The sequence below is a fragment of the Carcharodon carcharias genome, chromosome 20 (assembly GCF_017639515.1).
Source record: "Carcharodon carcharias isolate sCarCar2 chromosome 20, sCarCar2.pri, whole genome shotgun sequence".
Classification (NCBI taxonomy): Eukaryota; Metazoa; Chordata; class Chondrichthyes; order Lamniformes; family Lamnidae; genus Carcharodon; species Carcharodon carcharias.
Genome location: NC_054486.1, coordinates 106,441,872 through 106,468,361, shown reverse-complemented (window position 1 = coordinate 106,468,361; position 26,490 = coordinate 106,441,872). Strand labels below are relative to the sequence as shown.

The 26,490-nt window shown below is 43.0% G+C and overlaps 2 protein-coding genes across 3 annotated transcripts; both read left to right on the top strand.

Moving 5' to 3' along the window:
* Positions 1–364: 364 nt before the first annotated feature.
* LOC121292372 (ovarian cancer G-protein coupled receptor 1-like) lies at positions 365–2,327 on the top strand. Its single transcript, XM_041214223.1, has 2 exons — positions 365–501; positions 1,288–2,327. The coding sequence occupies exon 2, from the start codon at positions 1,410–1,412 to the stop codon at positions 2,325–2,327; it is 918 nt and encodes a 305-aa protein (XP_041070157.1). The 5' UTR covers positions 365–501; positions 1,288–1,409.
* Positions 2,328–9,826: 7,499 nt separating this feature from the next.
* LOC121292194 (ovarian cancer G-protein coupled receptor 1-like) lies at positions 9,827–25,325 on the top strand. Of its 2 annotated transcripts, XM_041213867.1 has the most exons (3): positions 9,827–10,190; positions 16,368–16,533; positions 24,268–25,325. In XM_041213867.1, the coding sequence occupies exons 2-3, from the start codon at positions 16,498–16,500 to the stop codon at positions 25,147–25,149; spliced, it is 918 nt and encodes a 305-aa protein (XP_041069801.1). In that variant the 5' UTR covers positions 9,827–10,190; positions 16,368–16,497; the 3' UTR covers positions 25,150–25,325. The 2 variants fall into 2 exon arrangements, with proteins under 2 accessions (XP_041069801.1, XP_041069800.1); XM_041213866.1 differs by lacking the exon at positions 24,268–25,325 and having other exon boundaries at positions 16,368–20,078.
* Positions 25,326–26,490: the final 1,165 nt, after the last annotated feature.

Sequence of the window (26,490 nt, the reverse complement as noted above, 5' to 3'; positions counted from 1 at the left end):
ATACCTCAAAATGCTTAGTCCTTCATGATTAGAATAACCTCTCATTCCTGGTATCATCCTCGTAAAAGTAATTTTGCACCTTCTCCAATGCCTCTATGTGCACGATGGAGCTCAGTGCATTGTAGAGTTTTCAGTATAATGACTGTAAAGGGCTCCACATTGAACACAGGATGTGAGCATTGTTTGAAACATCAAGATATTGCAATTGATTGTCTCCATGGTTTCTCTGCCTTTGACCATGTCGGCTTTGCAGCTCATGTTGCCTTATTTGCATTCACATGTCCAGCCTTTTCCTGCCTCGAGTTGTAACCGAACTCCCTCCAGCCCAGTCTCAGTTCTATCACACCCAGTGTAAACCTAAGGGAGAAAACATCAGTGTTACCCAACTCTAACAAGCTAAAAGAGACGGCGAACTTCAAAATGTACAATTCAGTCAATCAGTCAGATTACAGGCATTGGTACTGCTCCTTATAGACTACAAGCAACTGATTTCTTTCACTGGTTAGTATGTTTTGTTTTTACATAGATTGAGAGAGAAGTTGGTGTGGTTCTCTTTAGAGCACAGAAGGATAACGTGAGATTTCATAGAGGTGCTTGAAATATGAGCGATTTTGACAGAGTAAATATAGAGGAACAATTTCCAGTGACAGAAGGGAGGTTAATGTGAGGATACAGATTGAAGGCAAATTGCCAAAAACCAGTGGGAAATTTTTATGTAGTGAATTGTTCTGAACTGAAATGTGCTACCTGCAAGTCTGGTAGAAGCAGAATCAATAGTAACTTCCAAAAGGGAAATGGATACATACTCAAAAGGAGAAATTTGCAGGACTATGGGAGAAAAGCAGAAGGGAGTGGGTCTAATTGGATAGCTCTTTCAAAGACCACAGGCTTAATGAGCTGAATAGCCTCATTCTATGCTGTAAGATTCGATGATATATGAAACTGAATCTCACTTGGATCCACAAGGGTAAACAGATGAGCTACAAGAGGTCTGAAATTATCAAATTGCACTATTCTCCTCAATGGCCTGGATCAACATTTCTCCCTCAACCAGCTTAATCAAAATGTACTATCTGGTCATTACTGACATGCTGTTTTTGGGAGCTTGCTATGTGCAAATTGGTTCCTGTACTAACAATGTTGTACTTCAGAAGTATTTCATTGATAGTGAGGAGCTTTGAGACATTCTGGGGCATGTGAGATGCTTTAGAGATACAAATCTACCTTCTCTTCTTCCTGTGCTGTTCAGTTCAATGATTCTATTGTTGGATAAATTCCTTCCTGCAGGGGAAAATTTTTCAATAAAGAAGAATTAATAAACAAGCATCAGAACCACACACAGACAAAGTCCTCAGGAACTGATAAAAGAATATTTAATAGAAAAGGAAGTTACAGTATTGTGTTGAACGATGACCAACTGTTCTATCGACCACAGTATCCACCAAATCCTGTTTCCCACGGTCTACATTGCTGTCTTCATCATCGGACTCCCGACTAATCTCCTGTCCCTGTATCACAGCTACCTGCAGATCAGACAGAGGAACGAGCTGGGAATCTATCTCTGTAATCTGAGCATCTCAGACCTGTTGTACCTCATTTCCTTGCCCTTCTGGGTTCAGTATATGCTGCAGCACAATGACTGGGTCCTCTCCCGGGCACTCTGCATACTCAGTGGTCTGCTCCTCTACCAGAATATCTACATCAGCATTGGCTTCCTCTGCTTCATCTCCATTAATCGCTTCCTCGCTGTGGCCTACCCTCTGAAATTTAAATTCTTACACACCAGGAAGGCTGCAGTGTACATCAGTGTTCTCATCTGGATCAAGGAGATTCCTGTCTGCGGCTTTTACATAAACTCCCAGGTTCTCAGTAAAGACAATAAGAATGACACCTTGTGTTTCGAACATTATCCTATGCAGTGGGAGGATAGATATTTAAATATTTACAATCTCTCTATTGGGTTCTTCCTCCCTTTGATTGTATTAATTTACTCTTACTATAAAGTGCTGACAGGTGTCCACAAAAGCCATGGGCTTGAAAGAGAGAGCAAATTAAGAATAAAAAAATTGGTGTCTGCATCCATCATCATTTTCCTGGTTTGTTTTGCTCCTTATCACATTCTCCTGATGATTCAGGCCATATTCGAGTATAAATGTAAATTTGCTGACAATGTTTTTGAGCTTTACCATTTTGGAGTTCTGCTGATGAGTTTAAACTGTCTGGCCGATCCCGTCTTGTACTGTTTTATATCTCCGAGTTCACACGGCCCGTTAACCAGTCTCCAGGATCCTGTTCGAAAATTCCTTCCCTGCAGAAAGAGAAAATAGTTCAAAGATGAAATCCCTCGCCAGAAATAATGTTGAATTTGTCTCTCAAGCTTCTTTATCTTTGCCATTCTCCCTCACTTGTCAAGTTCCATAAATGCGAAATAGGTGTAGAAGTAGGCCATTTGGCCCCTCGAACCTGCTCTGCCATTCAGTGAGATCATGGCTGATCTGTTTGTGTTTCAAGTTCTACAAACACATCCACCCCGATGATCTTTGATCCCCTTGCCTAACAGGAATCTATCTACCTCTGCCTTAAAGATATTAAGTGACACGGCTTCCACTGCCTTCTGAGACAGAAAAGGCCCAATTGGCAGAGATTTTTCGTGGCCTGTCCAACCTCATGGGTGGCAGAAGGTCCAAATGCCTAGGCGGGCTTTACATTTTTGATGAAACCTCATCCAAGGACGGGATGAAATCTCCATTAGGATTTAAAATACAATTAAATATCACACAGCCCAATGTGAGACAAAGTCTTTCCTTATCTCTGCCCTATAAGGGCGACCCCTAATCTTAGAGCTGTGCCCCCTACTTCTAGACTCACCCACAAGGGGTTACATCATTTCCATGTCAACCTTGTCAATATCATTCAGGATCTTATATCTTCAATCAAGTCACCCCTCACTCGTCTGAACTCCAGTGGAAAGAAGCCCAGTCTGGCCAACTCTTATGACCGACGCGAAGGTAAAGCAAAGTTATTTTTCAAAATCCCAGAGGGAAACTTTAAACACTCTCATAACCTATAATTTTAAGTGTTATGTTTGAGATGCAACTCTAAGTTCTAACTAAATGAAACATTTTATTAATTTACATAGGTTAAAATATATGTACATGTGGCTACAAATTACTACTATCCCAACTTTTAACAAATTCTCAAACTAATATCTATTAAGGCAACAGCAAGCCATAGACTTAATCAAACACCAGGCAAAGCATTTTCACCGTATGAATTCAAAATGAGGTTCTTTTCTTTGTGGAGCCACTTGGAGGCCTGCAGCTGCCTTTTGGTCTTACATTGCCTCTGCCCTGCATACCCGCAAACTACTGAAGTTATACCTACCAGCCCCATTGAATGTTAATTCTCATTGTGTCAACAACCTCTTTCAACATCACCTTTTAACAATGAAACCCCTTTCATAGTAACAATTTTATTACTAACGTAAACACATTGCTTGGTAGCTGCTAGAAGAGCTTCAATCTTCACCCCACTTCTTGAATGTTCTATTCAAAAGATGAAAATGCACACTATCTCCATTCCATATCAAAACCAGTACATGTCAAAGCACCCAGACTAGCTGGCCTTAATGCCATTAACACATGCCCACAAACCAAGCCTCTATTTGAAAAAAAAAATGTTTTCCAAAATATTATATATGTTAATAGCTCCATGACACCAACGTGTCCTCATAAAACAGCCCACTCATTCCAACAGCTGAAGGGAATGTGGCACAGCAACTCCAGAAAGTCTCTGATTATAAATCGATGATGTTAAAATAAGTCATTACACAGAAAATAAAAGCATAAAACTGCAGGTGCTGGAAATCTGAAATAAAACCAGGAAGTCATAACACAGGCTTTGTATTTTCAGCCGGAAATATACTCAGCACTGTGAGATATCCCCAGCACTGTGAGATATCCCCAGCACTGTGAGATATCCCCAGCACTGTGAGATATCCCCAGCACTGTGAGATATCCCCAGCACTGTGAGATATCCCCAGCATTATGAGATATCCCCAGCATTGTGAGATATCCCCAGCACTGTGAGATATACCCAGCATTTTGAGATATCCCCAGCACTGTGAGATATACCCAGCATTATGAGATATCCCCAGCATTGTGAGATATCCCCAGCACTGTGAGATATCCCCAGCACTGTGAGATATCCCCAACGCTGTGAGATATCCCAGCACTGTGAGATATCCCCAGCACTGTGAGATATCCCCAGCACTGTGAGATATCGCCAACGCTGTGAGATATCCCCAGCGCTGTGAGATATCCCCAGCGCAGTGTGATATCCCCAGCGCTGTGAGATATACCCAGCATTGTTAGATATACTCAGTATTTTGAGATATACCCAGCATAGTGAGCTATCCCCAGCACTGTGAGATACACCCAGCATTGTGAGATATACCCAGCATAGTGAGATATACCTAGCACTGTGAGATACACCCAGCATTGTGAAATACACCCAGCATTCTGAGATACGACCAGCATTCTGAGATACGCCCAGCATTCTGAGATACGCCCAGCATTCTGAGATACGCCCAGCATTCTGAGATACGCCCAGCATTCTGAGATACGCCCAGCATTGTGAGATACGCCCAGCATTGTGACATACGCCCAGCATTGTGACATACGCCCAGCATTGTGACATACGCCCAGCATTGTGACATAGGCCCAGCATTGTGACATACGCCCAGCATTGTGACATACACCCAGCATTGTGAGATACACCCAGCATTGTGAGATATATCTAGCATTGTGACATATACTCAGCATTGTGAGATACGCCCAGCATTGTGAGATATGCTTGGCATTGTGAGATGCGGTCGGCATTGTGAGATACACCCGGCATTGTGAGATACACCCGGCATTGTGAGATACACCCGGCATTGTGAGATACACCCGGCATTGTGAGATATACACAGCATTGAGAGATATACACAGCATTGAGAGATATACCCAGATAATATCTAGGCTTGAGCTGACAGGTGGCAAGTAACATTCACACCACACAAGTGCCAGGCACTAAACATCTCCAAGAAGGGGCAATCCAATCATCACTTCTTGACATTCAATGGCATTATGATTGCTAAATCCCTCACTATTATCATCCTGGGGTTACCATTGAAAAGAACCTGAACTGGTCTAGCCATATAAATTCTGTGGCTACAAGAGCAGGTCAGAGGCTAGGAGCCCGAGAGGAGTCGGGAGTTGAAGAGAAGCGAGAGAGGAATCGGGAGTTGAAAAGGAGTGCGAGACGAGTCAGAAGTTGAAGAGAAGCTCAAGAGGATTTGGGAGGTGAAGGTGCTGGGAAACGAGGGTGACTGACGGAGTTTGGTGAGGAGGGAACAAGGTCCTTCCTTTGAGTGCCATGAGTATGGCCGGGTAAGCATTTACTACTTTTATTGCTTATAGTTTTTAAGGTCTTAATTTATGGTTCATCGCTTGTAAGGGCTATATCCTGTAACAACAGGGAGCAGGGAAGAAGGGTCCGAGAAAATTTGATATTCTTTGATATTAAGTATCTTACAAAAGGTTTAATTAACTTAAAGGTGTAAGTCATGGCAGCAGAACTCAAATCCATGGTGTGCTCCTCCTGCTGTCTGAGGGAAGCCGGGAACATTTCCAGATGCCTGGGGCAAGCTTGTGTGTGGGAATTGTCTCCAGCTGCATCTCCTGGAAGCCCAGGCTTTGGAGCTGGAGCAATGGCTGGGGACACTGTGGAGCATCCGCAAGGTGGAGAGTATCATAGATAGCATGTATAGAGAGGTGATCACATCGCAGGCTAAGAGTCCACAGGCAGGAAGGGAATGGGTGACCACCAGGCAGAGCAAGAGGACTAGGCAGGCAGTGCAGGGTTCCTCTGCAAAGCAGATAGACCACTTTGGATACTGTTGAGGGGAATGGCCTCTCAGGGGAAATCAGCAACAGCCAAATTCGTTGCACCCCGGTCGGCTCTGCTGCACAGGGGAGGAGTAAAAAGTGTAGGAATGCAATGGGTATAGGGGATTCAACTGTAAGTGGAATAGATAGGCATTTCTGTGGCCGCAAACGAGACTCCAGGATGGTATGTTGCCTCCCTGGTGCTGGGGTCAAGGATGTCTCAGAGAGGCTACAGGACATTCTGAAGGGGGAGGGTGAACAGCCAGTGGTTGTGGTACACATTGGTACAAACTATACAGGTTAAAAAAGGGATGAGGTCCTAAAAGCAGAATATAGGGAGTTGGGAAGTAAGTTGGAAAGTAGGATCTCAAAGGTAGTGATCTTAGGATTACTACCAGTGCCACTTGCTAGTCAGAGTAGAAATAGCAGAATATATCAGATGAATACATAGCTGAAGAAATGGTGTGAGGGGGAGGGTTTCAGATTCCTGGGAGATTGGGACCGGTTCTGGGGGAGGTGGGACCAGTACAAACTGGACGGGTTACACTTGGTCAGTATCGGGACTGATGTCCTAGGGGGGACATTTGCTCGAGTGGTTGGGGAGAATTTAAATTAAAATGGCAGAGATATGGGAACCTATGCAAGGAGTCAGAGGAACGGGAATCAAGGATAAGAACAAAAGACAGAAGGGGGAATAAGAAAAATGATGGGCAGAGAAATCAAGGGCAAGAATCAAACAGGGCCTCAGTGAAAAATAGTGGGAACAGAACAAGTAATGTTAAAAAGGCAAGCCTTAAGGCTTTGTGCCTTAACGCGAGGAGCATTCACAATAAAGTGGATGAATTAACCGTGCAAATAGATGTAAGCAGGTATGATATAGTCGGGATTACGGAGACATGGTTGCAGGGTGACCAGGGATGGGAACTGAACATCCAGGGGTATTCAGTACTTAGGAAGCACAGACAAAAAGGAAAAGGTGGTGGAGTTGAATTGCTGGTTAAAGAGGAAATTAACACAATAGTGAGGAAAGTTGTTAGCTCCAACAACGTAGAATCTGTATGGGTAGAACTGAGAAACAATAAGGGGCTAAAAACATTAGTGGGGGTTGTATATAAACCCCTCCAAACTGTAGTGGTGATGTTGGAAATGGCATTAAACAGGAAATTAGAGACACGTGCAATAAAGGAACATCTGTAATAGGTGACTTTAATATGCATATAGATTGGGCAAATCAAATTACTAACAATACCGTAGAGGGGGAATTCATGGAGTGTATATGGGGTATTTTTCTGGACTAAGATGTTGAGGAAGCAACCAGAGAACAGGCCATCCTAGACTGGATATTAGGTAATGAGAAAGGAATAATTGGCAATCTAGTTGTGCAAGGCCCCTTGAGGATGAGCGATCATAACAAGATTGAATTCTTCATCAAGATGGAGAGTGACGTAGTTGATTCTGAGACCAGGGTCCAGAATCTTAATAAGGAAACTATGATGGTATGAGGTGCCAGTTGACTATGATGAATTGGGAAACATTACTTCATAGCCAGGGGATTCGAATACATGAACAGGGATGACTTGCTGCAATTGTACAGGGCCTTGTTGAGACCACACCTGGAATATTGTGTGCAGTTTTGTTCTCCCTATTTGAGGAAGGATGTACTTGCTATAGGGGAAGTACAGCGAAGGTTTACCCGACTGATTCCTGGGATGGCGGGACTGACATATGAGGAGAGATTGAGTCGGTTAAGATTATGATTGTTGGAGTTCAGAAGAATCGGGGGTATCTCATTGAAACTTATAAAGTTCTAATAGTGCTAGACAGGGTAGATGCAGGAAGGATGTTCCCGATGGTGGGGGAGTCCAGAATCAGGGATCACAATCTGAGGATACGGGGAAGACCATTTAGAACGGAGATGAGGAGAAATCGCGTCACCCAGAGAGTGGTGAGCCTGTGGAATTCATTACCACAGAAAGTAGTTGAGGCCAAAACATTGTATGTTTTCAAGAAAGAGTTAGATATAGCTCTTGGGGCGAAAGGGATCAAAGGGTATGGGGAGAAAGCGGGAGCAGTCTATTGAGTTCGATGACCATGATCATAATGAATGGTGGAGCAGGTTCAAAGGGCCGAATGGCTTACTCCTGCATAAACATAGAATTGCTTATGTTTATCCCTTGACATCAAGGCTGCATTTGACTGAATCTGGCATCAAGGAGCACAAGCAAAACTGGAGTCAATAGGAATCAGGGGGAAAACTCTCCACTGGTTGGAGTCATACCTAGCACAAAGGAAGATGGTTGTGGTTGTTGGAGGTCAGTCATCTCAGCTCCAGGACATCACTGCAGGAGTTCCTCAGGGTAGTGTCCTTGGCCCAACCATCTTCAGCTGCTTCATCAACGACCTTCATTCCCTTATAAGGTCAGAAGTGGGGATGTTTGCTGATGATTGCACAATGTTCAGCACCATTCGCAACCCATCAGACACTGAAGCAGCCCATGTCCAAATGCAGTAAGTCCTGGACAATATCCAGGCTTGGTCTGACAAGTGGCAGGTGACATTCACGCCACACAAGTGTCAGGCAATGACCATCTCCAACAAGAGAGAGTCTAACCATCGCCCCTCCTTGATGTTCAGTGGCATTACCATCACTGAATCACCTACTATCAACATACTGGAGTGTTACCATTGACCAGAAACTGAACTGGACTAGCCATATAAATACTGTGGCTACAAGAGCAGGTCAGAGGCTAGGAATCCTGTGACAAGTAACTCATCTCATGACTCCCCAAAGCCTGTCCACCATCTAATGGCAAAAGTCAGGAATGTGATGGAATACTCCCCACTTGCTTGGATGAGTGCAGCTCCCACAACACTCAAGAAGCTTGACACCATCCAGGACAAAGCAGTCAGCATAATTATCACTACACCCACAAACGTTCACTCCCTCCACTACCGACACATAGTAACAGCAGTGTGAACCACCTACAAGATGTATTGCAGAAATTCATCAAGGCTCATTTGACAGCACTTTCCAAACCCACATCCACTAGCATCTAGAAGGACAAGGGCAGCAGATGGATGGGAACACTGCTACCTGGAAGTTCCCCTCCAAATCATTTACCACCTGACTTGGAAATATATTACTGTTCCTTCACTGTCACTGGGTCAAAATCCTGGAACTCCCTTCCTAACAGCCCTATGGGTGTACCCACACCACATGGACTGCAGCTGTTCAAGAAGGCAGCTCACCACTGCCTTCTCAAGGGCAACATGGGATGGGCAATAAATGCTGGCCCAGCCAGTGAAGCCCACATCCTGTGAATGAGTTAAAAAAATCTTACAGACATTGAGTTTTGATGTTCCCTTTCGTCCAGGGTGAAACAGAGACACAGGCTGGCTGGAATTCTATAGTTCCTTTGTTGATAATCCATCCTTAAACAAAGAGATGTGTGAATTCCCCAGATGGCAGTCAATGTCCATATTTAGTTAGGTATTTGCTTGAGACTCGGGACAATCTGAAGCTCAAAATGCCAAAGATATCTGGATTTTCAGCAGCCATTTTAATATTCTGCATCGAATATTTAAAAGTATTGACTGAAAGTTTTCAATATACCGGGACATTAACATCCATGAACCGGGGCAGGGGCCACAGTTTAGGTGAGTTGAGGAATATTTGGGGCAAGAGATGACCTGAATAGAAAATCCAAGTATTACATTTTTAATAAGATTCAAGCTCTATTAATTGTGAAATATAAAAACGATTCTGTTAGCCAAAACAACATTTTTAATGTGAAAGACATTCAAATTCCTGCTACAGGTATATTCTTGCCCATCTCCTTGTTTTCAGGTGGCAAGTCTGCTCTTGCCCAGTCAGGGGGTGGTACAAGGTATGAATCAGGTTTGCTTGAAAATTTCTCCCTGTTTCTCATTGTGTTGATTGCAGCGGATAACACGGGATCCCCCTGCACTAAGGGGTTGAGGTGCTGGAATGTTAAGAGGAATTTCTCTTTGCCAGCTCCACAAATTGACCTTAAAATCGCGAACATTGCAGAATGAACATGGGGATGTGTGCGTGCTTTCCGATGTAGATGTCTTTCAGACTGCCCAAAGTTTAGAGGAAAAAATCGCTTCCCGCTTCTTAGCAGTTCTCCCTGACCCAATAACACTTGTGAATGCGACCAATGCAAATCGAAGGAGATAAAACTTAACAACTGTAACATTAAGATTTGGAATTTGTCAAATCGCTCAATACTTGGACGGGTAAGTGTTCCTTTCTTTTTCTATATCTCGAGAAGCTATGGGGAGCAAATCCCGTGCTGGGCACAAAGGGACAGAGAGAAGACAAAGTAAATGGAGAAATAATGTTTGAGTGACTTTTAACAAGTTTCTTTATAGAAGTTAGTAAACTGCAGAGGCGTCGGTTTCCCCCTAACCCAACCAGCGGGGAATTGACCGGGTGGAGTTTTGTACAACCCTGGTTTAACATTTCACCTGGTTTTACTCTCCATAAAGTCAATGAAGGCAGACAGAGGTTTTAGGGAAGGAATTCAAAGAGTTGAGGAGCTTAACATGTGAAAGCAGAGCTCCCAGTGGTGGTGAGTACACAAGAGGTCACAGTCGGAGGAACGGCGAGTTCAGTCGGTACTAGGGTTGCGTTGCAGGAAGATGGTGAGAAAGGGAGGGGTGAGGCCCGGAAGAGATTGAATGACAAGGATTAGAACTTTAAATTAGATCTCCTGAGCGAACGAGCTGAGAAAAATGGGCAAGGACAGAGGTAATAGGTGAGTGGGGCAGGGTGAGTGATAAGGCATGGACATTCCAGAACTATGGACAATGGGGGAGGTGATGGAGTAGTGGTATTGTTGCTGGAGTACCACAGATTCCTCGTGGAAACAAAGTCCCATCTTCACACTGAGGATATCCTCCATCCTGTTATGTGGCCCTACCACCATGATAAATGGGATAGATTTCTAATAAATCTAGCAGCTAGAGACTGGGTGACTATGAGGTGCTGTGGGCCATCAGCAGCAGAATTTTACTCAAACACAACCTGTAGCCTCATGGCCCAGCATATCCTCCACTCTACCATTACCACCATGGGGATCAACCGTGGTTCAATGAAGAGTGCAGGAGGGCATGCCAGGAGCAGCACCAGGCATAGCTAAAAATGAGGTGACAACCTGGTGCAGCTACAACATAGGGCTACTTACATGCCAAACAGCATAAATAGCAAGTGACAGATAGAGCTAAGTTTATAGAAACCAACAGATCGGATCTAAGTTCCACAGTCGTAAATAGCAGTGGATAATTGAACAGCTCACTGGAGGAGGAGGCTCCACAAATATCCCCATCCTTAATGATGGGGGAGCCCAACACATTAGTGCGAAAGATAAGGCCGAAGCATTTGCAACATTCTCCATCTCGGCTTCCTCCAGAGGTCCCCAGCAGCACATATGCCAGTCTTCAGTCAATTCACTCCACTTGATATCAAGAAATGTCTGAAGGCACTGGATACTGCAAAGGCTATGGGACCTGACAATATTCCAGCAATAGAACTGAAGACTTGTGCACCAGAACTTGCCACATCCCTAGCCAAGCAGTTCCAGTGCAGGTACAACACTGGCATCTACCCGGTAATGTGGAAAATTGCCCAGGTATATTCTGTATGCAAAAAGCAGGACAAATCCAATCCAGCCCATTAATGCCTGATATGATATGGTAGGTGGTATTTGCTGGGCTAACCAAATCCCAAAGGGAAACTTGGTCAGGCTATCACAATGATTTTGCAATTTGCATTTATTACAAAAAGGTATGTGTACTGAAGTCAGAAGTAAAGATTCCACTACCACTTTTGGGGATTTTAAATATTAAAACATTTATTACCAAAGAAAAGTAACTTTAAACACACAAAATTACAGTTACACAGTTAAATTTAGTCTTATAACATTTCCCACAAGATTCCTAATTAGCTAGGCTCACAAATAAACACCCTTTTCTAGGCAACAGTCCCTATAGATTCTTAATCTATACAACATCCAATAATATTACCTCAAGGCATACACTTCCAAAAGGGAGGTATTTCACAGGCTTCTCCCTCCCTCTCACTCAACGAGGGAAATACAAGGCTTGTAACAAAACCTTGCTTTCTGGAAGAACCAGACATTTCTCAGGGGTGGCTAGAAGCTGCTTTCTTCACAGGACTGTACTCGCACAGCATACAGCTTTCAATCTTTCCTTAAGTATATTTTTCCCCTCTCACCTTTGCTCATTATTCTTAACTTTCTTTTGAAAATTATCTTTCTCTGAATTGAAACATCTTCCATGTTGTCTTTATGGCCACGATGTTCAGGAAAAATAAACTCAATAACTTTGCATTATTTATTTAGCTATGATCTCTGCCAGTTGTAAAACTTCCTTTCTTCTCTCTTTGAAATTCAACAACTAAAATTCACTCCTCAGTTATCTCCTGAGTTCTATTCATGCTGTATCTATTGGTATCCCATCTTAGTTCGTTCATCACCACTTCAAATGTGTCTAATGATTTAATTCTTGCAATCTGACTGTCTTCAGTCTAATTAAATTATTCACTGGTGCACACACACACACACACACACTACAGTCCCACACACCTGCTTCACAGCATCCCACAGTAATATTGGTAAAAAATATATTTTCTTTACACCACCCCCCCCAGTCTACTTTCGATCATGAGTAAAGTGATGGAAGGGGTCATCAACAGTGCCATCAAGTGGCACTTGCTTAGCAATAACCTGCACACTAATGCTCAGATGGAGTCCCGCCAGGGCCACTCAGCTCCTGACCTCATTTCAGCCCTGGTTCAAAGATCAAAGAGTTGAACTCCCAAGGTGAGGTAAGCGTGACTGCCCTTGACATCAAGGCAGCATTTGATCAAGTGTAGCAAAACTGGAGTCAATGAGAATCAGGGAGAAAACTCTCCACTGATTTGAGCCATACCTAGCACAAAGGAAGATGGTTGTGGTTGTTGGAGGCCAGTCATCTCAGCACCAGGACATAACAACAGGAGATCCTCAGGTTATTGTCCTAGGCCCAACCATCTTCAGCTGCTTAATCAATGTTTGCTGGTGATTACACAATGTTCAGAACCATTCGTGATTCCTCAGATACTGAAACAATCCGTGTCCAAATGCAGCAAGACCTGGACAATATCCAGGCTTGGGCTGACAAGTGGAAAGTAATATTTGTGTCACACAAGTGTCAGGCAATAACAATCTCTGACAAGAGTGAATTTAACGAAAGCCTCTTGACATTCAATGGCAATTACCATTGCTGAATCCCCCCCTATCAACATCCTGGGGGTTACCATTGAGCAGAAACTGAACAGGACTAGTGTTGTGATATGGCAGGTGGTATTTGCTAGACAGACCAAATCCCAAAGGGATATTTGGCCAAGCTATCACAACAACTTACCAATTTATATTTATTATGGAAAGTACTGTGCATTAAAGTCAGAAGAGTCCACTACCACCTTTGGAGATTATAACAATTAAATTAAAACATTTACTAACAAATGAAAATAAAAAGTCAAACACTCAAGATTACAGTTACACAGTTAAACTTAGCCTTATAACAGTTCCCAAAAATATTTCTCCTTAACTAGACTTCCAAATAAACACCCTTTTTGGCAACAATCCAACTACATTCTTTATCTATAAAACATCTAGTAATATTACCACAAGACATCCACTGTTCCTATAAGGGAGGTATTTCACAGTTTCTCTCTCCCTCTCACTCAACACTGGAATCTCAAGGCTTTTCACAAAACCTGCTCCCTGAAACAAGCCAACACTTCTCTGGGGTGGTTAGAGGCTGTTTTTCACAGGTCTGTTTCACAAGTCCATCTTTCCAAGATCTCACACAGCCACCCCATACAGCTTTCCATCTTTCTTTCAATATATTTTATCCCTTTTGATCTGTAAATCCCATTGTTTCACCCTTGCTTTGGAAGTTCCTTTTCCCAGAATATAAAAATATTTAATGATGTTGTCATGGCCAGCACTTTCAGGAAAATAAACTTAGTAACTTTGCCTTATGAATTTTGCCTGTTCTAAAATATCTTAACATGTCCCTTTGAAAATCAAACAACCTCTCAACTTATTTACACATGCAAATTTCATTCATACCGCAACTAATGGACCTTCATCATCTTAGCCCACCCATCTCCATTTCAAAATGCCTGCTTTTACACATTAACACCTTTGATGATACAAACCTTGCAGCCTGACCATCTTTAGTTTAATTAAATAAGTCACACACACACACACACACACACACACACACAGACACACACCACAGTCCGCATAATCCTGCTATAAGTATCCCACAGTAATACTAAGGGAAAGAAAAAGATATTTCCTATACATTGGCCATATAAATACCGTGGCTATAAGAGCAGGTCAGAGGCTAGGAATCCTGTGGCAAGTAACTCACCTCCTGAATCCCCAAAGCCTGCCCACCATCTACAAGGCACTAGTCAGGAGTGTGATGGAATACTCTCCCCTTGCCTGGATGAGTGCAGCTCCCACAACACTCAAGAAGCTTCACAACATCCAGGACAAAGCAGCCCGCTTGATTGGCATCCCTCCCACAAACATTCACTCCCTCCACCACCGATGCATAGTGGCAGCAGTGTGTACCATCTACAAGATGCATTGCAAGAACTCACCAAGGCTCCTTAGACAGCACCTTCCAAACCCACGACTGCTACCATCTAGAAGGACAAGGGTAGCAGACACATGGGAACACCACCACCTGGAAGCTCTCCTCCAAGTCACTCACCTCCCTGACTTGGAAATATATCGCCATTCCTGCACTGCCGCTGGATCAAAATCCTGGAACTCCCTCCCTAACAGCACCGTGGGTGTACCTACACCACATGGACTGCAGCGGTTCAAGAAGACAGCTCACCACCAACTTCTCAAGGACAATTAGGGATGGGCAATAGTCCCCGGCAGCGAAGCCCACATCCTATTAAATGAGTAAAAAACATTCAGCCCATTTGATCTGGCATGATATTCATTAACATAGTGATCCACCACTAGTGCTTTGTGACAGGAGTGTGCACCATCCACAGGGCGCACTGTACCTTGACATGTCTTCACACCACTCAAAGCCAGACATTTACCAGCTAGAACAGGGGTGTCCGAACTTTTCAAGTGAGGGGTCAGATTTCAATTTTTTTCTCACTCAAAGGGCCAAATTTGCGAAAAATGATGTTTGGCACAACATTGAACGTTAATTTAGAAACAGGACAATGTCAAAGCAATAAATTGATAATTAAAAAGAAGTAATTAATAAGACAGACCATTACAAAGTGCCAAGCAGCAAGGCTAACTGGTAAAAACTTTTTTGCCTTCTTTGCTTAGGAAGCAGAGCCAGGAGGAGAGAGATTTGGCTCCAAGCACTGGTCACCAGGGAAGGGGGAGGGGACTGGGCCGAGCTAAAGAGTTGATTTTAACTAACACTGACCTTGTGTTCGCCTCTGGTGGCACAAATTCTGAGCTGGCCTTGGCAGGATTCATTCGAAAGTCAGGGTCGGAAATGCGGTGCCTTTCAGTCTGGGGTGTCCTCCTCTTCTGGCCTGCTTTTTTGATAGGTTTCAGGGGAAGAGGAGGAAGAGGGGAAAGGCGTGTGTGCCCAGCTCACTCACAGTCTCAGGGTTCGACCTCTTATACATTTACACACACACACACACGTACACACACACACACACATTCACTCTCTCTCATACACACATATACAGGCAGGCAGGTACACACACTCACAGACTCAGTCACTACACCCCAGGCCTGCGAGGTTTGGACATTTTGCCGCTGAGGAGGAACTTAGGGTAGTTATGAAGGTGCCAAAATGAACTTTCTCATTCCGCCCTGTCTGAGACTCCTTCATCACCGGGTTTGGGGGGGAGGGGGGGGGGGGGGGGTAGCGGCGTGGGCACTGTTGCTAGGACTGCTGTTTCTTGTGGCCTCCCCTCTCTGCTCCAACATCTTGACCACTGTGATCCTTTAGGGGCAGTGCCTGGGTGGGCGGGTGAGATAGAGAGTGCAGACAAAGATGGAGAGAGAGCGTACCATGGCCACTCACCTTTACACTGGTCACTGCTGCTCCAAATACAGACTGTTCCTCTGAAGTGATCTGGTGAGCCAATCAGCAGCAAACGTGGGAGAGAAATGGCCAGACAGTCAGAAGGCTGAGACTTGAACACAAAAATGCCAGAAATGTAAGAAATATAAATATGTTTTAAAAATGGAAATAGTGTGGGGAAATGGGCAGGTGTAGGGGACAGATTGAATGGATACTTTCGAGAGCTGACACTGAAACAACGGGCCAAATGGCCTCCTTCCGTGTATTAAAGTTCCATGACTATATTGTTTCATAACCTTTCTGCTTTTACCTTAGGGAGACAAGTTTCAGCAAAAAAGAATTAAATATCAAATTATATTAAATGGTTTGAAATCTCAAGCACCGCATCTCAGGGGAGCGTGAGAAATATACTTACCTGCTGAAAGTTCCAGTACTGTGTTGAACGATGACCAACTGTTCTATCGACCACAGTATCCACCAAATCCTGTTTCCCACGGTCTACATTGCTGTCTTCATCATCGGCCTCCCGACTAATCTCCTGTCCCTGTATCACAGCTACCTGCAGATCAGACAGAGGAACGAGCTGGGAGTCTATCTCTGTAATCTGACCATCTCAGACCTGTTGTATCTCATTTCCTTGCCCTTCTGGGTTCAGTATATGCTGCAGCACAATGACTGGGTCCACTCCCGGGCACTCTGCATACTCAGTGGTCTGCTCCTCTACCAGAATATCTACATCAGCATTGGCTTCCTCTGCTTCATCTCCATTAATCGCTTCCTCGCTGTGGCCTACCCTCTGAGATTTCAATTCTTCCACTCCAGGAAGGCTGCAGTGTACATCAGTGTTCTCATCTGGATCAAGGAGATTCCTGCTTGTGGCTTTTACATACACTCCCAGGTTCTCAGTAAAGACAATGAGAATGACACCTTGTGTTTCGAACATTATCCTATGCAGTCGGAGGACAGATATTTAAATATTCACAAGCTCTCTATTGGATTCTTCCTCCCTTTGATTTTATTCATTTACGCTTACTATAAAGTGCTGACAGTTGTCCATAAGGTCCGAGGGCTTCAAGGAGAGAGGAAATTAAGAATAAAAAAATTGGTTTCTGCATCCATCATCATTTTCCTGGTTTGCTTTGCTCCTTATCACATTCTCCTGATGATTCGAACAATATTCGAGTATGAATGTAAATTTGCTGACAATGTTTTTGAGCTTTACCATTTTGGAGTTCTGCTGATGAGTTTAAACTGTGTGGCTGATCCCATCTTGTACTGCTTTATATCTCAGAATTCACACGGCTGGTTAACCAGGTTCCTGGATCCTGTTACAAATCTCATTCCTTGCAGAACGAGAAAACAAACTGAATATGAAATGCCCAGTTTGAAATAATTCCGGGCCTGTCCTCAAGCTCGTTTTTCTTTACCATTCTCCCTTCCCAAGCCACTTGACTGCAGCTTTATCAAACAAAATTTGACACCAAGTCACAGAAGGAGATATTATTGGCCCAGACTTTGGGATAGAAATATCAGTGAGGCTGCTAATTTGCTATTGTCCGTTTTGTGTTCTCCCAAAACATTTTCACTCCTCCCTTGCTACCTGATCCCAAGATCATTCCATTGTCAATCCTGAGGTGTTTGGCATGAAATTATTGAAACATTTAAATCCTGGTTGGACTCCCCTCAATATTAATGTCACTGCTACACATACTGAGATAGACAAGGTGTTGGGGAGTCAAACAATGGTACAACACTGAGTATGACGTTCCCTATTCTGACAGCTGGAGCGACTGACCCCTCTCTGATAAAGTCCAACCACACAATCCTTCAGCGAGGTTTAGCTTCAGTCTAGCCAGTGAGTACATTGTGTGCATTGAGACAAACTCCCACTCTGAAAAGTGTTGGGAACTTGACAGCATTTACCAGCAGAATTTATCTACTCAGGGCTGAGGTTCTAAACAGCTTCGACAGTTTTGTGACTTTCCAATCCATCTTTTAGTTTTCCTGCCACATATTTCATTCAGTGTCAGGAGTTGCGAAAGACTCTGTTCTGTCTCCTGTGTGTTCACAAACCTCAGCATCGAACTGAGATGATCAGAAATTATGGACAGGGCAGAATCTGACCTCGTTACTCTTTGGATAACTGAACAAACTTACTTGCACCAAGCTTACTTTAAACAAGGAAACAAAGAAAGAGATTACATTTCTAAAGCACCTATTACAACCTCAGGATGTGCCAAAGTTCTTTATAGCTGATCAAGTACTTTTGAAGTGTAGTTACTGCCGTACTCTAGGAAACATGGCTGCCAATATGGGCACAGCAAGCTTTACAAACAGCAATATGATCCATACAAATAATAACAAATAATAACATATAATCACACAATAATCACACAATACTGTGATAATGAAGCAGCTTTATCCCTTCCCACACTGTCATCAAATACAAAGATGAGTATAGATGTTTTATCACCTTCCTGGCCTCATCACTTTCGCTCTAATTCTCCTCCAGCTCTACAACCCTCCCCGATATCTGAGCTCCTCCAATTCTGGCCTCTATGAGCATCTCTGATTTCTGTTAATCCAGCATTCACTGCTCTGCCTTCAGCTTCCTGGAGCCTGAACTTTGACATTCCTTCGCTACCTGTCTTCCTCATGAAAGAGATACCTTAAAACTTACCACTTGATCTTATTTTTTGCTCACCTGTCCTAATCTCTCCTTACGCAGCTTGGTGTCAAATGTTGTTTGATAATCACTCTTGTGAAATGCCTTGTGTCGGACATAAAAGGAACCTTTAAACAAACTGACTACAGAAGCTTGACCATTTTAACCAGCATGCATTAAAAACTGAAGAGTAGTAAGGGGACAAATGCTTCTTCTCAGCCTGCTTAAAAATAAACCTGCTGAACCGTGAAACTAAATAATGCTATCGGGAAGAAGAGATAGTGACGGTGAAGAGAGACATTGGAATGTGGATCAATCAGGGATAGACCTTGGAGATGGTCTGAGTGTGCTGTTGACCACATCTATGAACAGATTTATCTGGATTGCAAGGGGCTTCATGTGATGGGAAAGTTACTGAAAGATAGTTAGAGATAGACAGACAAATTTGGGGTGTGTTCAAACCATATGGTTTCAACAAAGAGCTCATCATATGATTGGACATTGTCTTTTCAGCAGAAGGTTCATAGGGCAATATGACTGTCAGTGAGACAACTCGGGTCTACCTTTAAAAATGGGTGTAAGAGATTAGAAACTTTGTTTTTTGTTTTTGTTTTCAAAAAATAAACTTTTTTCATAAAATGTATTGAGATAAATTAAATAACAGTTCCAATTTGATGTTACATAAAGTGCAATACTGTTTAATTTCTTTGAATGCTGTATGTGGCACTCCAAGTTACTTCAATATATCAATACATTTTCAAACAGCTTAGATTTACAATTCTCATTTCATGTCAAACATTCCTGGGTACGTTGTTCGGAGATAAGCATTAAATGACAGAATAGAAAATGGTGTGAGGGAAAATGAACAAATACTGTACTTTATGTGATGGGGAAATTACTGAAAGATAGTTAGAGATAGACAGACAAATTTGGGGTGGGTTCAAACCCTATGGTCTCAACAAAGAGCTCATCATATGGTTGGACGTTGTGTTTTAAGCAGAAATTCATAGGGCAGTATAGCTCTGTCAGTGAGACAACTCAGGTCTACCTCTAAAACTGGGTGTAAGAGATTAGAAACATCAGAGACCTTTCCTGCAGCCAACAGGAAGATTCCTGACATTGGGATGGAAGCAGACCTGCAATCAACATGAGCTACCCACTTTAGGGTGATTGTATAGCTAGTACTGATGACATATTTGAGCATCCTGGTGCTATATATTTTAGAAGTATTAACTTGCTGGGAGTAGAATAACAAAGCAGATTTGAAATTTCATTAATTTCCATTTGCCTCATCTGTTTTGAATCTGTAATTGTGCATACAAATAAGAATACTCTATTAAATAGAACAATGTTTTGACTAAGTCATCAGTTTGTTCTGTTGTAATTCGCAGGTCAAAACAATCTGTAAAACTGAGAGAGTGTTTTAGAAGAAAAAGGTTTAAACTTTGGACGCTTTGCTCATGAGAAGTGCTATATAAGTGCAAGTTATTGATATTTTTGTTGGCATATTGAACTCAAATAATGATCAAAATCCCAAGCAGTTGTACAGAACGCCACAATATTTCCCATTTTCTGACCAGGGTATTTTCTAACCTACGTCTGACTACAAAGGCTTCTTTAGACCTACCAAACTGTAACCAACACCGTACAACAAGCGGGACTCCCTGGGGAGAATCTTCTCCTGTCGAGCAGGTGGGCTGGTCAGGAGCAGGCGTGGGCAGGTGTGGAGCCGATTGCCCACCTGTGATTGGCTGCGCGCTGCCATTTTACATGGGCGGGCCAATTAAGGCCTGCTCAGGGTGACGCGCGCCTGGTAGCGCTCAGCGTTATCTGTGCGGGTGGGTGGGGGTTGGCTGGGGAGGTGGGGGGAGGGGGTGGGCGGTGGTTGGGGGGGAGTGGGGTAGAGGGGTAGTTAGGGCCTGTGCATTTTCACGCATGCACGCAAAAGAGCACAGAAATCTCCCTGAGGCAGCTCCGTGACCCAAAGAGATTAAGTTCAAGTTCAAACCTCAAAATAAAAAAAGTTATAAATCATTTACACATGTCCCCCCATGTGACAGTGTCCCATGAGCTGGGACATGTTTATCAAATGTTTAATAAATATTTATTAATTTAATAAATCCTTGATGAAACCTCATCCCACCCATGCATGCGAAGGCTGCCTGAGCTCTTCATCTGCCCGTCAACCTTAAGGTTGGACTGGCAACCCTGTCAAATTGTTTAATTAGTTTAACAATGGCCTTAACTGGCCTTTGACAGTACAACAGGCGCGCAGTGGACTCCCGCCGAATGAAAGATCGGAATGACGGGCGGTGACATTGGGACGCGCGCCGGGACAAACAGAAAATTCAGCCCCATGAATCTACAGAGCCTCAACGTTTGATTCATTCTCTAGGTAGAATGTGAGATCTATTAATATTAATCAGAGAGACTCAGACAGAGAAAACCTTTCGCAAAGACAAAAGTATAAAAAGCATTGAAAATAATCTAACCAGGTTAACTGACTTTACACAGGAAAAATTAATATGGGCAGAAAATAATTGTCTCGGTCATAATGCCCAGAAATGGGGTCAACACATGGGCCAGAGGGCGTTGGTGCTGCTGCCAGTGTTAACTGCAAGGAGACATTGGCTCACTCAGCAGGTCCATATACAATAGTAGATCAGTTAACAAGCTCCAATGAACCCACCTCATCTACATGTTAAGAGCCTTCTCTCTTTCACTTAGACATTTTCATGTATGTAGTCACTGCCTCTGGAGTGCAAAAGGAAGGAGAGATTAACTAGACTCTTAGAGCAAATTGAGTTCCGTGCTTAACTAGATCACCCTCTCAGGTCTGCCAACTTTTACAAAGAAATAGTAAGACAGGAAATTGTTGCAAGGTTTTCAGTCACTGTTCTTACATATCCAGGCTACACAACGTGGTAAGGACGACCTGTCAACCCCAGTGCACCAACACTCACACTCTGTGCCAGCTAATCAGAGGTAATGTACAGCTGGGGAGTGGGTACAGTGGGGACGGGAACAGGGAGGAATACAGTCAGCATAGGGCCAACGATCATCACTTGGGGTTCACTAAGGAGGGCACAACATGGTTCTGTGGAGACTGCTGTGAACTAAATGACTGAGCAGAGACCGGCACCTAACTGATGCCAGTGCGTAGACACTGGAGAAGCTCATGGGTGGGTGTTGGTGGGGAACCAGGCACAGGGCCTGGTGAAAATTTATCAGTTGTCGGCATCCACAGGCCTCACATCTCAAGAGCTTCCGAGTTTGGATTTCACCAATAGAAAACATATCCGCTACGTTGCAACATCTGGCAGATTCCATTTACATTGATAACAACCCTGTTTTTAGACAGGCTTGTAAAATGAGGAGGGTTTACATAAACTAGACTTGCACTCCCTGGATTAGAAAAGGTTAAGGAGAAATTTCACGGAGTCTTTAAGGAAGTTGAAGGAAATCGATAGGCGACATAGAGAGATTGTCTGTGAGTGGTTAAAGTAGGAGATAACCACAAGGCCAGAGCCAGACCAATCAGGAGAGATGAAGTACATACATCTTCGCCAAGGCTGGTAGTAGTTTGGAACTCTGTCCCACACAAAGCAATAAATTCTAGCTCAATTCACAATAATACTCCTCAGATTGATAGATCTATTAGCCAGTGTTATGAAAGGATATGGAGCCAAGGTGGGTGGATGAAGTTAGGATACGGATCAGTCATGATCTCATGATCTCACTGAATAGCAGAACAGATTCGTAATGTAATAAAATGTTGACCAACAGCTGAAAGAAATGTGGCACAGCTACTCCAGAAAGTCCCTGATTATAAATCGATAATGTTAAAATAAGTCATTACACAGAAAATAAAAGCACAACGCTGCAGATGCAGCCCATCTGACATAAAACCCCAAAGTCCTGGAAATTCTCAGCAGCTCTGGCAGCTTCTGTGGAGAGAATAACTGAGTGAACGTTTCAAATGCAATATGCTTCTTCTTTGAACAAATTGATCTTCAGATTGTGAATATTGCAGAACAAAATCAGGAAGTACATGTGGTCTTGGATGTGGTTGTCTTCCTTCAGCCTTGTCTTTTCTTGAGGAAATACCTCAAAATGCTTAGTCCTTCCTGATTGGAATAACCTCTCATTCCTGGTACCATCCTGATAAATGTAATTTTGCACCTTCTCCATTGCCTCTATGTGCTCCACGGAGCTCAGTGCATTGTAGAATTTTCAGTATAGTGACTGCAAAGGGCTCCACATTGAACACAGGATGTGAGCATTGCTTGAGACATCAAGATGTTGCTGTTGATTGTCTCCGTGGTTTCTCTGCCTTTGACCTCAAAGACTTTGCAGCTCATGTTGCCTTATTTGCATTCACAAGTCCAGCCTTTTCCTGCCTCGAGTTTAACCGAACTCCCTCCAGCCCAATCTCAGTTCTATCACACCCAATGTAAACCTAAGGGAGAAAACATCAGTGTTACCCAACTCTAACAAGCGAAAAGAGAGGGTGAACTTCAAGGTGTACAATTCAATCAATCAATCAGACTAAAGGAATTGGTGCTGCTCCTTATAGACTACAAGCAACTGATTTACAAGCAACTGGTTAGTATGTTTCGTTTTTACATATATTGAGAGAGAAGCTGGTGTGGTTCTCTTTAGAGCACAGAAGGATAAGGGGAGTTTTCATAGAGGTGTGTGAAATATGAGCGATTTTGACAGAGTAAATATAGAGGAACAATTTCCAGTGACAGAAGGGAGGTTAACGTGAGGATACAAATTTAAGGCAAATTGCCAAAAACCAGTGGGGAATTTTTATGCAGTGAATTGTTCTGAACTGAAATGTGCTACCTACAAGTGTGGTAGAAGCAGAATCAAAAGTAACTTCCTAAAGGGAAATGGATAAACACTCAAAAGGAGAAATTTGCAGGACGATGGGAGAAAAGCAGAGGGGAATGGGTCTAATTGGATAGCTCTTTCAAAGGCCACAGGCATAATGGGCTGAATAGCATCATTCTATGCTGTAAGATTCAGTGATATATGCAACTGAATCTCACTTGGATCCACAAGGGTAAACAGATGAGCTACAAGAGGTCTGAAATTATCAAATTGCACTATTCTCCTCAATGGCCTGGATCAACATTTCTCCCTCAACCAGCATAATCAAAATGTACTATCTGGTCATTACTGACATGCTGTTTTTGGGAGCTTGCTATGTGCAAATTGGTTTCTGTACTAACAATGTTGTACTTCAAAATGTATTTCACTGATGGTGAGGAGCTTTGAGACATTCTGGGGCATGAGAGATGCTTTAGAGATACAAATCTACCTCCTCTTCTTCCTGTGCTGTTCAGTTCAATGATTCTATTGTTGGATAAATTCCTTCCTACAGGGGAAATATTTTCAATAAAGACGAATTAATAAACAAGCATCAGAACCGCACACTGACACAGTCCTCAGGAACTGATAAGAGAATATTTATTAGAAAAGGAAGTTCTAGTATTGTGTTGAACGATGACCAACTGTTCTATCGACCACAGTATCCACCAAATCCTGTTTCCCACGGTCTACATTGCTGTCTTCATCATCGGCCTCCCGACTAATCTCCTGTCACTGTATCACAGCTACCTGCAGATCAGACAGAGGAATGAGCTGGGAGTCTATCTCTGTAATCTGAGCATCTCGGACCTGTTGTATCTCATTTCCTTGCCCTTCTGGGTTCAGTATATGCTGCAGCACGATGACTGGGTCCTCTCCCGGGCACTCTGCATACTCAGTGGTCTGTTCCTCTACCAGAATATCTACATCAGCATTGGCTTCCTCTGCTTCATCTCCATTAATCGCTTCCTCGCTGTGGCCTACCCTCTGAAATTTAAATTCTTACACACCAGGAAGGCTGCAGTGTTCATCAGTGTTCTCATCTGGATCAAGGAGATTCCTGTCTGCGGCTTTTACATACACTCCCAGGTTCTCAGTAAAGACAATGAGAATGACACCTTGTGTTTCGAACATTATCCTATGCAGTCAGAGGATAGATATTTAAATATTTACAAGCTCTCTATTGGGTTCTTCCTCCCTTTGATTGTATTAATTTACTCTTACTATAAAGTGCTGACAGTTGCCCACAAAACACATGGGCTTGAAAGAGAGAGCAATTTAAGTATAAAAAAATTGGTGTCTGCGTCCATCATCATTTTCCTGGTTTGCTTTGCTCCTTATAACATTCTCCTGATGATCCGAACAATATTCGAGTATGAATGTAAATTTGCTGACAATGTTTTTGAGCTTTATCATTTTGGAGTTCTGCTGATGAGTTTAAACTGTCTGGCCGCTCCCGTCTTGTACTGTTTTATATCTCCGAGTTCACACGGCCCGTTAACCAGTCTCCTGGATCCTGTTCGAAATTTCCTTCCCTGCAGAAAGAGAAAATAGTTCAAAGATGAAATCCCTAGCCAGAAATAATGTTGAACCTGTCTTTCAGGCTTATATATCTTGGCTATTCACCCTCACTTGTCTCGTTCCAAAAAATGCGAAATAGATGTAGAAGTAGGCCATTTGGCCCCTCGAACCTGCTCTGCCATTCAGTGAGATCATGGCTGATCTGTTTGTGTTTCGAGTTCTACAAACACATCTATCCCCGATAACCTTTAATGCCCTTACCTAACAGGAATCTATCTACCTCTGCCTTAAAGATATTAAGTGACACGGCTTCCACTGCCTTCTGAGACAGAAACGGCCCAATTGGCAGCGATTTTCCGTGGCCTGTCCAACCTCACGGGTGGCGGAGGGTCCAATTGCCCAGGCGGGCTTTACATTTTTGATGAAACCTCATCCAGGGATGGGATGAAATCTCTGTTAGGATTTAAAATACAATTAAATATCACCCAGCCCAATGTGAGACAAGGTTTTTCCTTATCTCTGCCCTATAAGGGTGACCCCTAATCTGAGAACAATGCCCCCTAGTTCTGGGCTCACCCACAAGGGGTAACATCATTTCCATGTCAACCTTGTCAATATCATTCAGGATCTTATATCTTCAATCAAGTCACCCCTCACTCTTCTGAACTCCAGTGGAAAGAAGCTCAGTCTGGACAACTCTTATGACCGATGCGAAGGTAAAGCAAAGTTATTTTTCAAAATCCCAGAGGGAAACTTTAAACACTCTCATAACCTATAATTTTAAGTGTTATGTTTGAGATGCAACTCTAAGCTCAGGAATCAGACCACTAATTCGCGAGGTTTTACATTAAACTAAATGAAACATTTTATTAATTTACATAGGTTAAAATATATATATATATATACATGTGGCTACTAATTACTCCTATCACAAATTGTAACAAATTCTCAAACTAATATCTATTAAGGCAACAGCAAGCCATAGGCTTAATCAAACACCAGGCAAAGCATTTTCACCGTATGAATTCAAAATGAGGTTCTTTTCACTGTGGAGGCACTTGGAGGCCTGCAGCTGCCTTTTGGTCTTACATTGTCTCTGCCCTGCATACCCGAAACCTACTGAAATTATACCTACCAGCCCCATTGAATGTTAACTCTCATTCTATCAACAACCTCTTCGAACTTCACCTTTTAACAATGAAACCCCTTTCATAGTACCAATTTTATTACTAACATAAACACATTGCTTGGTAGCTACTAGAACGGCGTCAATCTTCACCCCACTACTTGAATGTTCTATTCAAAAAATGAAAATGCACATTATCTCCCTTCCATATCAAAACCAGTACATGTCAAAGCACCCAGACTAGCTGG

Excerpts from the sequence above, each read along its gene's own strand:
- LOC121292372 (XM_041214223.1), top strand. The coding sequence starts at position 1,410 with ATGACCAACTGTTCTATCGACCACAGTATCCACCAAATCCTGTTTCCC.
- LOC121292194 (XM_041213866.1), top strand. The coding sequence starts at position 16,498 with ATGACCAACTGTTCTATCGACCACAGTATCCACCAAATCCTGTTTCCC.